At 36.7% G+C, this 15,261-nt stretch overlaps 1 protein-coding gene across 7 annotated transcripts in view; it reads left to right on the forward strand.

Annotated features, from left to right (window-relative positions):
• The window catches only part of szt2 (SZT2 subunit of KICSTOR complex), a 337,146-nt gene that overhangs the window by 289,409 nt on the left and 32,476 nt on the right, over window positions 1-15,261 (forward strand). For 6 of the 7 annotated variants that reach the window (XM_039735443.1, XM_039735448.1, XM_039735446.1 and 3 more), the window contains one exon: window positions 4,147-4,360. In XM_039735443.1, coding sequence (XP_039591377.1) covers window positions 4,147-4,360 — 214 coding nt within the window. Of the gene's footprint in view, window positions 1-4,146; window positions 4,361-15,261 lie in introns of those variants that run through there. The other variant, XM_039735449.1, reaches the window with a different exon arrangement.

Below are 15,261 nucleotides of genomic sequence, written 5' to 3' on the forward strand. Positions count from 1 at the left end.
CTACGGAAATTGAACTCAGGTGTGATACACCACAGTTAGGTTATTTTTTAACAAGGGGGCAATTACTTTTTCACACAGGGCCATGGTAGGTTTGGATTTTTTCTCCCTAAATAATAAAAACCATCATTTAAAAACTGCATTTTTGTTTACTTGTGTTATATTTGACTAATGGTTAAAAGTGTTTGATGATCAGAAACATTTTGTGTGACAAACATGCAAAAGAATAAGAAATCAGGAAGGGGGGCAATAGTTTTTCACACCACTGTATATATATATATATATATATATATATATATATATATATATATATATATATATATATATATATATATATATATATATATATATATATATATGACTTAAAAGACAGGATTCAAAACAAATGAGACAAACGGACATACATCATTGAAGACACTGGCTGTTTACTTGTTAGAGTTCTAATAAATCTTGGCAAAGATAAGTAGCTTTATGATACCAAGTCTTTAAAGTGATGTCTGAAGTTGTGTGGAGTTGTTGCTGTAGTTGTTTCAGGTTCAAGTAGAGAATTCTTCTTTTGTTGGAGTGCATTCTTTCTCTTTGCAATGTAGTCCTTTGTCACTGGTGTGCTATGCTTTTTCTCCGCTCTCTTTCTGCTGTTTCCTCTGCAACATTATAGGAAAAAGCAGTACTCTTTCTGGTACAGAACTTTAGATGGTGCAGTTCCCTTTTTGACTGGGTTCAGTGGTTGAATTAGATCTAAGTCTTCGGGTCTGCATACAGAAGAGACTGTCAGTTTTCAGCTCCCCAAAGAGGGAGAGGCTCATCAGCTTCCTAATGTTAGAGATTGTTTCAGAGAATTTCAGTAATTTTGGAGAGTGAAAGCAGAGTACCCCTAGGACTTTCCTAAAGAGACTGCCAATGAGTGTACCCCTCAGAGTTCACCTAGAGTTTTGAGGGCAACTAGTTTTTAAGGAATGTGTAACTTCTTGTGATGTTGATTAAATAGTCACTTACAGTTATGCAGTCAGCGCTTTCTCAGAGAGGCGCTGCAAAGATGTCAGTGCAACTCTGACTTACGCCTTTGTTATCATATGAAGTACGGGCTGTTCCTGGTATGAAGAGTTCATTCACTTAGTTCGGAATACAGGCTGAAGGAAGTTGAAGCTGTATGTCTGCATCCTTGATAAATCTGCTGTCCAAACAAGCCTAGCAGAATGGGTAATGCCCACTTTGTCCTACACTTTCATTAACCAACAAATTCCTGACAAAATTAACATTCAGATAACAGTTCAGGCATAGTGCCCGGCAACACACAAGAACTGTTCAGACACTGGTGGTCCTAGTACTTTTGCAACACCTCTAGTGGAATTAAATTTTCCACTGAGGCTAAAAATAGCATATTTGAAAAGAGGGAGCATCTTACATTAAATAGTACTTGTAAAAGTGCCACCAATGTCAAGAACAATTATTTTTCATTTTTATTTTTTACAAAGCAGCAAGGATGGAGAAAGGCTCTCTGTAAGTGTCCATTTTTGCAGATAATCTGAGCTCTTTACCAAGGTGTCGGAAAAGTAGCAACTGAATTAAAGTATCTGTTTTCAAGCAACAGCTGTGTGAGAACTGAAAGTGTCTAATAAAAGGCAGCCACTCTTCCCCTCCTTTTTTGCACACAAAAAGTTCCTGGCTGGCTTGTTTTAATCCCCATTAGCAAAGAAAGCCAACACTTTTACAGTTTCTCAAAATACAGAAAATGTTACAGAATCATTACCACTGAGCCCAAGGTTTTTCTCCATGGTATCATAAAGCTGTGTAGTCTAACCAAACAAAATACTCTAAATCCTGCTTTGCCTTTCAGCTTTCCCAGAAAGCACTGCACATCTGTTCAGCTTGACAACACTTTCAGACTAAGACCCATTGCATGAGATCTGGCAGGTGAAAAGGTTAAAATATCCCCTATACAGTTACCTACATCAGAGTTGATTCAACTGCAATACTGGACTTACATCTACAATGGGGTAGAGTTACCATAAACTAATAATGTAATGGTAAAATGATTTTTTAGAATATTAGAAAGATTTCAATAACAATGAGCCATTCATCCTAAGAACATACTCCTATACACTTAATTCCTCCAGAAAAACTTCAAGTCGAGTTTTGAAGGTCCCTAAAGTCCTACTGTCTGCCACACTACTTGGTAACTTATTCAATGTGTGTGTGGTTTGCCGTTTGAAGAAGCCAATTCAAAGCATGAGAAACAGTATTCTCAAAAGAACCAATACAGAAAACAGCATTCTAATAGATATAACGTAAGCAAAAGTAAATATATATATAAAGCACAACAAGGGAAATGCACTGTATCTATTTGTGAAATACACTATTTTAAAATGGAAGCATAATTAAACTTTATGTCATAGAACAACCACAGTTGATACAGGTTTAATCCAAGCTGGTAAATTTGATCAAGTAGAAACTGAAAGAGGTAAAACCTTGGACTTTTATTGAGGAACATGCTTAACCCATCTAGTGGTGGTAGAATCATTTAATTTCTCGCATTTCACTTACTGTATTTTTTAAATTCATTTTGAAATGAATAAATCCAAGCAGATTTTAGTTGTTCTTTATTGCTGTAAGAGGCACAGTGGTATTTATTTCATATGGAACATAATGGCATCTAAAATAATTAAATTTACTGCATGGTATGTTGGCTCTTTTTTGTATATCTTCCAACATAATTAGCTTAATCTAATATGCTGACAATACTCTTTAAACAAGAAAGGTGTGTGCATATTTGAGATGAAAATGGATTAAACTATAGACTGAAATTATTTTGAATGTGTCTTGAAATTGTGCATTAATGTCACACAGTAGTATTTCAAGCCAAGAGTGATCCTGTGGACTACAATAAAACCATTAATAAAATATTCCACCATAAACTTAATATGACACGTTCAGAGTGACAGACAAGATTTAATCGGTCCCCTAGTAACTGAGTTCAACAGAGGTGCTAAAAGAAGCCTATCAGAATTTGCAAGTTGACATACTTTGTCATTTATTGTGGTGGTGTAACTAGAATTTGATGTCCCCTAGGTGAGATACGTCAAGCATATACACTACATAAAAGACCAGTAGTCACAATTAAGATTTATGGAAGTGTGGGGCAGATCACCTTTTTAATCCAGTGTCAAGGAGGAAAGCTTGTTAATAATAAAGCCTTGTTAAGCAACAACCATGCAGTCACCATGGTTCAACTTGTCCTCCTGCACTGCTTAAAGTTAACACCATTGATTGATGGAGCAGATGACAGACAAATTAACTTCTATACTTTTCCATAAAAACCAAACAGTGCGGATGCAGTGGACTAAGGAATACAAATACTGAACATTCCAGAATTGGAGATGCATTTCCTGGTCAGATAATAACAATTCTTGCTAAATTCTTGATAATGGAATGGAAAATGTTAAAAATTCTGTGATTCTATTAGCATATCCTGCTAAATTTCATTATTAATGGTGTGGGCCATTTTTTCCTGATATACTTTGGGTTTTCTTAATACAAGTAGAGCAGTGTGTAAATGCCAAAGTATATTGGAGTACCCTTGCTGTTTCGTTACATCCCTTCATAGCAGAAATATACTCTTCTGTGAATAAGCATTTTCAATAGGATAATGTTCCTTGCCAAAACATAGAGAAGCAATGAAATGGATATCAGAACATCCATAAACCCATCCATAGAACCCCATCGTGGGAGCATTGAAATGTAATATTGTGTTTAGCTTAATACATTTGTATCAGAAGACAACATATCACAGTACAATCAAGTCTGTGAAATAAAATTAACAGAACTGTCTTGCCACCACCAAGTCATTTACATATACCAGACACCTTTCAGTCAACATGTTTCTGCATCCCAGTTCCATACATTTAACACTTTTTAAGTCCATATCACATTCAATTCAAGTTGTTCAGTAAGAATTTATAAGATTGACTTGCTATTAGGTAGGGTTAGCTAATAAAGTGTCCACTTAGTATTTTTATGCTGAATAAATGAATCAAAAAACATGATATTTTGCTGAATTTGGTTTTAAACATTGCTTAACCAAGATATAAAAACATCATAGATATGAACATATTTGGGTTTCCCTGTTTTAACATCTTGTACTTTTTTCAGCTCTCAATGTTGTTTACAGAGGAATGTGACAAGGTACGAGACCTGATGCATGTACATTCATTCAGTTATGATTTTCACCTTCGCATTGTTCATCAATACCTTTTGGGATGTCAGATGACTCTGAGACAAGGTTATCAACTATCAAGCTTCCTTGAAGATTTTATTGCTTACCATCCTGACATACCCAAGTTTGGCCGAAATCATGTTTTTCAAGGTAAGCTGTCATTCTTTTCTTCATCTTAAATAGCTAATTTTAGAGTTAGTATTTTTCAAGTAATTTAATTCTACAAAAAGCCCATAAAGTCTATATAAAGGTGCAGCTTGGTAGTTTGGAAAAAGCACTACTTATGTTCTTCCAGTGTTACCACAAAATCTATAGAACACATTTTAAACCCCTCTTAAGGTATCCATTTTGTTTACCAAGCTGATCTATCTAACTTACTAAGCTGATCCTATCTAGAATGTATCTATTGCATGCTAGTTAATTTCCTAATGATTTCCTACATTCTTCATAACCATAACAAGTAAAAATGTATATATTACATTTTATTTTTATTATGCAGATTATACAGAGTGAGCCAAAATGAAGTACCACATTTCAAACATTTATTCTACAAAAACGTTACATGATAAAATAAATTTAATTACGACACAAGAAAGGGTATACAAAAATAGATTTTTTTCATTCTGTTTTAAAAATGATGTGTTCAAAGTGGTGGCCATCAATAGCAATACACTCTTCGAGACTCTTCCTGCATGACTCTTTCAGCAATATCAAGGGGAATAACGGCGAATTTGTGGCGAATAGCATCCTTAAGGGCTTCAAGGTTTTGAGGTCGGTGTGTCTATACCTTCGACTTGAGATAGCTCCACAAGAAGAATTCTCATGGAGCAAGATCAGGTGAACATGAAGGCCACCCAACATCGCCATGCAGGTAGATCAGCTTCCCCGGAAACATCTCCCTCAAAACTTGCATGGATCTCCACCCTGCATGAGCTGTTACTCCATCCTGTTGAAACCAGCCATCCACCACATCCATTTCTTCCAGTTAGGGCTGCAAAAAGTTTTCTAGCATTTCAATGTAACATTCTGAAGTGACGGTGACCGTTGCTCCCACCTCCTCAAAAAAGTAAGGGCCTACAATGCCAAATTCTGTAATGGCACATCAAACTGTTAACACGCTCATTGTGCAAGGGTCTCTGATGAAATTCACAAGGGTTTGCTTTAGCCCAGTAGTGAAAGTTTTGCATATTTATACAACTTTTCAATGGAAATGTACCTCATCGCTGGACATGACAATGGTATCTCGATGAACGGCTTGCAGAATGTTTGCGCACATCTCTCTACCAGTTTTTCTCAGTGACTTCCTGTACTACCATCATTTTTTTATGGATGGAAATTATAGTCCTCATGCAAAATCCTCCTGAAAGACATGTCGGAAATGCCTAAGGCAAAAGCATGTTTGCTTGCTGAACGTCTAGGATACTGCAAAATTAATTCCCTTACAGTTTGGATGTTTTCAGGAATTTGTAAAGTCTGAGGATGGCCTGGAGATTTTCTGTTCAATTTTATACTCGTCTATCTAAATTTAGCAACCCACTGAAGAGTTGTTTTCTGATTTGGGACTTCACCATTAGGAGGGATGCTGAAGTGCATTCTTAAGGCGAGTTGTGCAGTGATGATGAATTTGTTGTTTTTGAAGAACACTTTGAGAGCAAAAGCACAGTACGCACCGGACAAAGGTATTTTGCCAGCTGAAAACTACAAGGGATCACCTATCAAAGGACCCCCAGCCCACTCGGCTGCCTCTACCTTACGTAATGACATTGAGAAATGTGGTAGTTAATTTTGGCTAACCCTGTATTTGCAGAATGAAATGACTTGAGGTGTGATTTTTGTCTGCCTTAAGCCTTTATTTTTATCTCGACATTTAATGAGAAACAGAATGGTTTCACAGTGGTTATTAGTCCTCCCTGATAGCTTCATAATTGTTATATAGTTATACTATTTTTTTTTTTTTTATTTACATTTTCTTTATGACAGGTTAGTAACCAGTGCTAACGTCAGCATTCCATTCCATTCTAGTACACATTATTAGATTGGACACTTTCTCATTTATCATCGGAGATTAGTTTAAATACGTAGGAGTAAATGTGACAAGTAAATATAAAACTCTTTTTCAACAAAATTTTGCTGTCTATGTGGAAAAACTTAAACATTTCACTTTAGCAGGGACAATCAACACTGTTAAGCAGAATATCCATCCCAAGCTTCTTTATCTATTCCAAAGCATCCCCATATATATTATTAAATAATTTTTTAAGAAAATAGATTCAATCATAACTTCATTTATTTGTATTTCGAAACATCCAAAGGGTGACCCTACAGTGACCTAAAGCAAACGGTGGCACTGCAGTAACTTTCAGTTTTTTTTACAGGGGGGCAAATATACAAGCTATAAAAACCTGTAAATTGACACAAATTAATGAACACACACAAGCTTGGTCCACAATAGAAATAAAATCCTGCTGTTCTTTTTTTATATTCCTTGCTTTCTACCCCAGTAATTACAAGTTACCATTAATATACTAACAACCCAGTTTTCCATCATTTACTCATAAAATGGAGCCAATGTAGGAAGCACTTCAAGATAGTACACAATAACCACCTTTTCCCACCCTCTCAAACTTACACAGTTTTTAATGTTTGATAAACGTACTGGATTAAATCATTTAGAGGATTGTATATAGATAATTTCTTTGCATCCTACGAACAATTACTCTTCAAATTTAATTTCCCATCAACACTATTTTTCCACTACTTTCAAATTAGAAACTTTGCTAAAGTGAGTCTCTCCCAATTTTCCCCAGCCTGACTTGAGCTGACCTCGGTACCTCCTTAGTAGTCAAAAGTCCCTTTTACTGCCTGGAGATTATCCACTTCCTCGCATGTGAAGACCTCAGAAAAATGCAAGTTTAGAGCATCTGCTATTTTATTGTCTGTATGTTTTAATTTCCCCTTTACTATTCCTGATGCACTGCACTTCCTTCTTGAATGTTCTTATACTGTTAAAATACTGAAATAATCTCTTTGTGTCATCTTTTATCTTATCTGCTATAATACTCTCTAATTGCCTTTTAACTTTGCTAATATCCTTCTTGATGGTTGCCCTCATGCTCTTATACGCCCTAGGATTGACATTGGAGTTATTAGACTTGCATCCATTATAGCGCTGTTTTTTCCTTTGCAGCTTATTTTTCATGTCTTTCTTAAAAGTATTTATCTGTCGTGCATTATATGTAAAACATGATTAAACCTGTTCCACTGCTCTTCAGCTGTCTCCACACTTAAAAGCTTATCCCATTACATCCTCATTAGACTTTCCTGCATCCGCTCCAAATTTGCCCTGCCAAAATAAACTTAACAGTTTTGGCCTTTGCAACACACTTTCTGTGGACTAAAGAGCAGCACTCCACCAGTCTTATCCAGGCAGCACTAACGGCAATATAGCTGCCCTATAGTGCATTCTACCACTGCCAGAACCTGAGACTGGAGGTCATTATAACGTCACTGTTGTTCAGTCAGTGGGTTGGCGAGCGGGGTAAGAAGCCATTTCTTCAGCAGGTACCCACTGTCACCTATGTAATTGTGTAATATGGTTACATCATACAGATAACATACAATTTTGACCAATGGGGTAATATCATATATGTCTTATATTACTAAGAAGCCAGCCATCACACACAACACCATTTCCAAATTTGTTCCCAACACTACTATTTCTCACAATGAATAAATCATAAATTGAGACAGGCCATCTCTCTGCAACATTAATGAGATGCATTTCGTGTCACATATAATTTGCATATTAATAGAGTGGAATTGCTTTGTATTTACATAAGCAAATTTGTTATCTGAATGTGCCTTTATAGCAGTGTGCATACAGTTGGCCACTCAGATTATGTGTGGGAAACTGGATATTGCTGCGAATTGCACTTTGATGTTTGCATGTTCATCCACAGTGTAAGGAAACCTTATACATCTGGATGAAAAGCGGATAGTACCATCCCATACAGTGGCAAGGTGCAACTGAATTATGACAGGAAAATACCAGATTGGTCAGCCAGTTCATGTTAAAAAGCTCCTGTGGCTAAAATCCCGAAAATGGACAGAACTTACAAAGGAACATGTAGAGCCCAATTCCTAAAAGTCTGCTTTTGTAAAGCTGGCACTCAGTTCAGCACTCGGCTCCAAGAGGATATAGTTCTTAGAAATCTAAATCAACTTAGAAGCTAGTCATCATCATGTACCAAGAAATCACTATGATCTCTTCTTATTCTTCTTTTTGCAATATGTTCTAGCAATGACAAAGTAGCCATGGTAGTTGGAACAGTTAAGCCATTCCTTGCACCATTATATTGTTATAGATTGATTACAATCAAGTGCCTTAAATTTGTAAACGATATGCAATTAATTTGTGTATTTGATAAAGCCTGTGTCATGGATGTGAATCTAAAAATGAAAGGGAAACCACACAGAAACAGCTCTGCTTAGACGTTAAGTGTCACGCGTTTACAAAACTGAGCAGAAATGTGCGTATGTATGGTCTGAGGCTGCCGTGAAAATGTGTCTAGCGTTGTGCCAAGTTTAGTTTTTATACATTTCAGCATTGAATTGGGCATACACAACATTTTTCTACATATGAACCGTTTATACATGAGGCCCCAGGTCTATAGAATAGGGTGAGTGTGGCAGCAATTCAGATTCACAGTTTTTTAATTTTTTTTAATTTATTTATTTTTATTATTAATTTTATTGTAATCATTCCATACAAATCAGTAAATTTTTACAAAAAGTAGGATTGAGAACAAGTCGACCCCCACTCCTGAGAGAGAGAGAGCATGGCCAATGGGGTAAAACTTAAGGCTTGTAAACATACCTAAATTGATGAGTTTGATAAGCAAATAGAGATGAATGGAAAGAAAAAGAAATGCGAAAATAATTCCTTCCTCTCTGCTTTAAGAGCTTATTCTAAAATATTACTGATTAGATCCTGCCATGTTCTGAAAAAATCTGTACAGATCCTCTAACTGAGTATTTGATTTTTTCCAATTTCAAATAGTATAAAACATCGGTTTCCCACTGACTTAAAAGAGGAGAGTTAGGATTCTTCCAGTTTAGCAAAATAAGTCTGCGTGCCAAAAGTGTAGTGAATGCAATCACAGTTTGTTTGTCCTTCTCCACTTTAAACCCATCTGGAAGAACCCCAAACACAGCTGTTAATGGGTTAGGAGGGATTGTGACACCAAGGCTGTCTGAAAGGTAATTAAAATTTTGGTCCAGAATGATGTTAATTTGGTGCAGGACCCAAAACATGTGACCCAGTGAGGCTGGGACTTGATTGCAGCATTCACAGGTTGGATCCTGACCTGGAAACATTTTGAGAGTTTTAGTGAGACAGATGTGCTCGATATATAATTTTGAGTTGAATAATTGTATGCTTTGCACATATGGAGCTCGAGTGAATTCTCTGCATTGCTATTTTCCACTCCTTTTCTGATATATTTATTAAGAGATGTTTTTCCCAGTGTCCTCTTGGATCTTTGAAAGGGAGGGACTGTAAAATAATTATATATATTGCAGAGATGGTGTCTAAGTCCTTGAAATTGAGCAATATTTTTTCCAGCATGGATGAGGGTGCAAGATGAGGAAAATCAGGCAGGTTCTGTTTAACAAAGTTCCTAATTTGAAGATAGTGAAAGAAATGTGTAGCTGGAATGTTAAATCTGGAATGTAATTGTTCATATGATGCAAAGATGTCTATATAAAGATCTCTAAGCAAGTTAATCCCAAATTTTTTCCAGATATTATTAACTGCATATGTTTGCGAAGGTTGAAAGAGGTGGTTCTCTTGCAGAGGTGCCACAGATAAAAGCTTCTCCATCTTAAAATGCTTTCTACATTGGTTCCATATTCTGAGTGAGTGAAGCACAATTGGGTTATCAGTATATTGCCAATAACTTGCATTTATTGGGGCACAAGCAGGAATATAAAGAAGTACTGCAGGATTTTACTTCTATTGCGGACCAGCCTGTGTATGTTCATCTATTTGTGTCCAAGTTTTATAGCTTGTATGTTTGCTGCCCAGTAATAAAACTGGAAGTTAGGTAGAGCCATGCCACCTTCTGCCTTTTGTCTTTGTAGGGTCGCTCTTTGGATATGTGGATGTTTTGAATTCCAAATAAATGAGGTTATTGTTGAATCTAATTGCTTAAAAAATGATTTATTGATGTATATTGGAATGTTTTGAAATAAAAAAGGCTTAGGAAGAATATTCATCTTAACAGTGTTAATTCTTCCAGCTAGAGTGAGATGAAGGGTTGACCATGCAAGTCTTGCTTAATTTTTTCCATGCAGGTGGCGAAATGTTGTTGATAAAGAGCTTTACGTTTACTTGTGATGTTTACCCTTAGGTATTTAAACTGTTCTGCAATGATAAAAGGTATGGTGTCTAATCTAATATTATATGCTTGAGAATTCACTGGAAAGAGTACACTTTTATTCAGATTAATTCTCAGAGATCTTTTGAAATTCTGTGAGTGCTGTAAAGACTGCAGGCACAGAATTCTGTGGGTCTGATATATACAGTACCATATCATCTGCATATAGAGAAATTTTCTGTTCCAGTCCTTCTCTGATAATCCCCTTTATCTGATCAACATGGTTCAATGGCGATTGCAAATAGCAGCGGTGACAAGGGGCATCCTTGTCTGGTACCTCGTTCTAGTTTAAAGTAGTCTGAACAAATGTTGTTGATACAAACTGAAGCTTCTGGATTGGTATACAGTAGTTTGATCCATGCACAAATGTTCGGGCCAAACCCAAATTTCTCCAATGTAGTAAAAAGGTATTTCCATTCAATCATGTCAAATGCTTTTTCTGCATCCAATGATAATAATATTTCTGGGGTGTTTGACTTTGTTGGTGGGTATATTACATTAAACAGCCATCAACGATTGGAAGATAAGTGTCAACCCTTGATAAATCCAGTTTGATCTTGTGATATTACCAAAGGGAGCACTTTCTCCATCCTTCTAGATATGATTTTTGAGAGTATCTTAAAATCATTATTCAAAAGTGAAATTAGTCTGTATGATGCACATTGTAATAAGTCCTTATTTTGTTTAAGAAAGACGGTGATTAATGGTTGGTGAAAAGTTTGAGGAAGAGTTTGATTGTCTCTGGCTTCTGTAAATGTTGCTAATAGGAGGGGAGCTAGCTGAGCAGAGAATTTCTTATAAAATTCTGCAGGGTAGCCATCAGGGCCTGCTGCTTTCCCACCTTGAAGTGACTTTATAGCATCTAGTAATTCTGATAGCGCCAGAGGTTTATACAGTTCCTCCGCACTAAAAGTATCTATTTGTGGTATCTATAATGTATCCAGAAATGCATTAGATTGTGTGTTGTCTTCTTTAAACTCAGTAGAATATAAGGATTTATAGTAGTCTCTAAATGTGTGCATTATATTTTATGGTCGATGATTTTGTCTCTGTTCGTGTTGGTGATTACTGGGATTGTGTTGCGGACTTCTTGCTTGTGAATTTGTTGAGCTAAAAGCTTATTAGCTTTCTCTCCATGTTCATAGTAATGATGTCTGGATTTATAAATTAGTTGTTCAGTTTCTTTAGTTGTCAAGAGGTTTAGTTCTGAATGCAGAGCCTGCCTTTTCCTATGTAGAGCCTCACTTGGAAGCCTGGCATGTTCTTCATCTATTCTAGTAATTTTGCTTTTTAGCTCTGATACTTTCTTGGTTTCTAATTTATTTCTGTGGGAAAGATATGAAATAATCTGTCCTCTTAAGAAGGCCTTAAGAGTTTCCCAGAGTATTCCTGCAGAAATCTCTGAGGATGTATTTGTCTCTAGGAAGAAACTGATTTGTTTGGATATAAATTCTGTACAATTCTCGTCTGCTAATAGAAGCGGGTTGAGACGCCATCTGCGAGGTGAGAGTGCGGGGCATAATGACTTTAGCTCCAAGATCAGAGGTGCATGGTCAGAAATAACAATAGCATCATATTTGCAAGATTTAATCGTAGGCAAGAAATTATTATCTATAAAGAAATAATCAATTCTTGAGTAGCAATGATGTACTGGTGAGTAGAAAGAATATGTTCTTGAGTTTGGGTTTAAAACCTCCAGAGGTCTGATAAGTTGTGATCAGTTATAAACTTTGTAATTGTCTTTGCAGTGTTAGATGTCATCCCCTGTGATAGAAGTCCTATCTAAGAGTGGATTTAAAACACAATTAAAGTCCCCAGCCATTATAATTTTATGAGTGTTCACATTGGGAATGGATGCAAATAAATTTTGTATAAATTCCTTATCATCAACATTAGGTGCATAAGCATTTATCAAAATCATTTTACAGTTAGATAAGTTCCCATGACCATCACATATCTCCCTTCAGGATCCAATACTACATCTGATGCTACAAATGAGACTGTTCTATGTATGAGAATTCCCACACCTCTAGTTTTCTTTGTAAAGCTAGAATGGAACATTTGGCCAGTCCAGTCCTTTTGCAGCCAGAACTGATCCTTGCTTAGTAAGTGGGTCTCCTGTAAAAATACTATTTTAGCATTTAAACCTGTTAGGTGAGAGAATACTTTCTTTCTCTTTAATTGTGATTCAGGCCTTTAACATTCCAGCTCACAAAGTTAACTGTCCCATCATGGAGACATTGATTCTGAATTTTTGTTGTCATTTTATAGTCTTAACTGGAAGTGAGACAGCTTTAATCTTAATTTCCTATTTCCCCAAAAGTTATTGCCATGCAGCCTATTTTTATGTTGGTAGTTATAATTATAAGGATTAAAAGGATAGATTAGATATAGATATAGCCTGCTCTCTTTCTCTCCCCCCCTTATCCCACCAACCCTCCAATTTTGCCTCCCCACGTGAGGCTGGACCCCACTTCACACAGTCCCAGTCCTCTGACATACCTAGAGATAGAGCACGTCCAAAGCAAAACAAGCCCCCACGCAGCAGCATTTTAGGATTAAAAAATAGAGATATCTATTGCCAATATAGTCTAAATACTATATGCCTAAATTATAATCATTAACAAACTATAAACTTGAAATATAATCTTCAGCAATCTTAAAGTATTAAGATAATAAACCCGGGGAATGGTGTTTAAAAGTGGTCCAGAATAAACATAGTAAGTCGATTTTAAACAGTCTCCTTTAGGGTAGAGGGAAAAAAAAAAGAAATAATAATAAATAAAAAATAAACATACACGTCTATAACTGTAATTTAAACATAAACAGATAGTGTCCGAGTAGTAAAGAGGATGTATAATTGTTATACCCGTATCTTTACAAATAGATCAGACAGTAGGTTATATATCCTTGCCATGTCATGACAGGCTACGACACACTATTGTGTTTCAGTAGATCAACTTTCTTAATTCCTTTCCTGCTTCTTCCTTGCTGGCGAAGACATAGAATTGACCTTGCACTTCCACTTTCAGTTTGGCAGGATACAAGAGGCTGTTTTTGATATCGGCTTGCCGTAACCGCTGTTTAATGTTATAGAAGGCTGCACGTTTAGCAGCTGTTGCAGGAGAGAAATCAGGGAAAATACAAATGTGGTTATTTTCATATGTAATCTCTAGCTTGTGTCTGAGGAGTGCCATCACCTCTAGCTTAAATAATAATCACTCAAAGCGGATAATAAAAGACCTAGGTCTAACAGTATCTGATCCGCGTACACGATAAACCGCTGCTATCTCAGGATCTGATTTAAAGTCCTCTCCAATTATTTTAGAGAATAGTTCAGCTGCGAATTTCACTGGGTTTGGACTTTCACGATTCTCAGGAAGATTCAGGTAGACCTTTGATTCTAATATTATTCCTTCTGCTTCCATCTTCCAGAGCAGCAAGTCTGTCTCCATTCAGAGTTGGCAGCTGTTGCTTTTCCTTTTACAGTGGCAGCTGGATTTTCGGCTGTTTCAATCCGAGACGTGAATGTCTCCTTGACATCCTCCAGCTGATCGGCAAGTGTGCTCAGTTTAGACATGGTTTCCTGAATGTGCTCTTCAATTTTACCCAGCAAATCTTTAAAGACTGCCTCAAAACAAATATATATGCGTTTCTCCAAGTCTTTATTATCCTGCTGCAGCTCCTGTCGCAGCTTCTCATTTGCCTTTTCGCTTGCCTTCTCATTTGCCTTCTCGCTTTTCCTTATATCTTTCTTTATCTCTTGCTTGAGCTCTGCTTGAGCTTGAGCTTGCTTGAGCTCAGCGATCATCACCTTCAGTTCAGACAGATCATTTCTGCTTTCGTGCACTGTAGGTGAGGCGGTGGGCTCTATTACAGCCGGTGTTCCTGGCTTGCGTGGAGTAGCTGAAAGCGCGGACTGCAAGGCCTTTTCCAGTTTCAGATGATCTTCTCCAATCAGCGAGCTATCGTGACCTGCATCACTCACACTCGTACATTCACTCCCCATTTCACTCTCAGCCGGAGACGATGTAGCAGACCGTGGTCCCGAGGAGTCTGGGGTTTCACCCGTCTAATCCAGGTCAGTCTCTGAAAGGCCATACCTTGAGCTTGAACTTGGACTTGTCGGTCTGAGCTTGGATGTAGCTTTAGTTTTCAATTCTTTCACAGTTTCATAGTGCATCCCCGGCAATTTGTCCAGTCTGAGCAAAGGCGTTTATCATAAAGCAGGAAGGAGTTAATCATAATCATAAAAGAGTTTATCTGAAGTCAGAAATGAATAGATAACAACATCCCTCGCCTATTTATTCCTGACTAGATCTGAAAAATGCCAAAGCAATTCATTGTTTTTGACCAGTTATACGATCATTTTGAGGCATGTAATCAATACGTAACACATTTTAAACATTATATAAATTGTACACATCTACCATTTTAAGGCATATAATCAATATGGAATACATCTTAAACACTGTATAAATTGTGCACCTCTACCTGCTTGGACCATGATTTTCTTTAGTATTGGTGAATTACCATAATTCCATTGTTTGTTTTTTTTAACTCTGGGTTTAAATTTATTAAACATTTCAGGAGTCAGCATTGTGGGCTCCCAGG

Source organism: Polypterus senegalus, chromosome 14 (assembly GCF_016835505.1).
Source record: "Polypterus senegalus isolate Bchr_013 chromosome 14, ASM1683550v1, whole genome shotgun sequence".
NCBI classification, from domain to species: Eukaryota; Metazoa; Chordata; class Cladistia; order Polypteriformes; family Polypteridae; genus Polypterus; species Polypterus senegalus.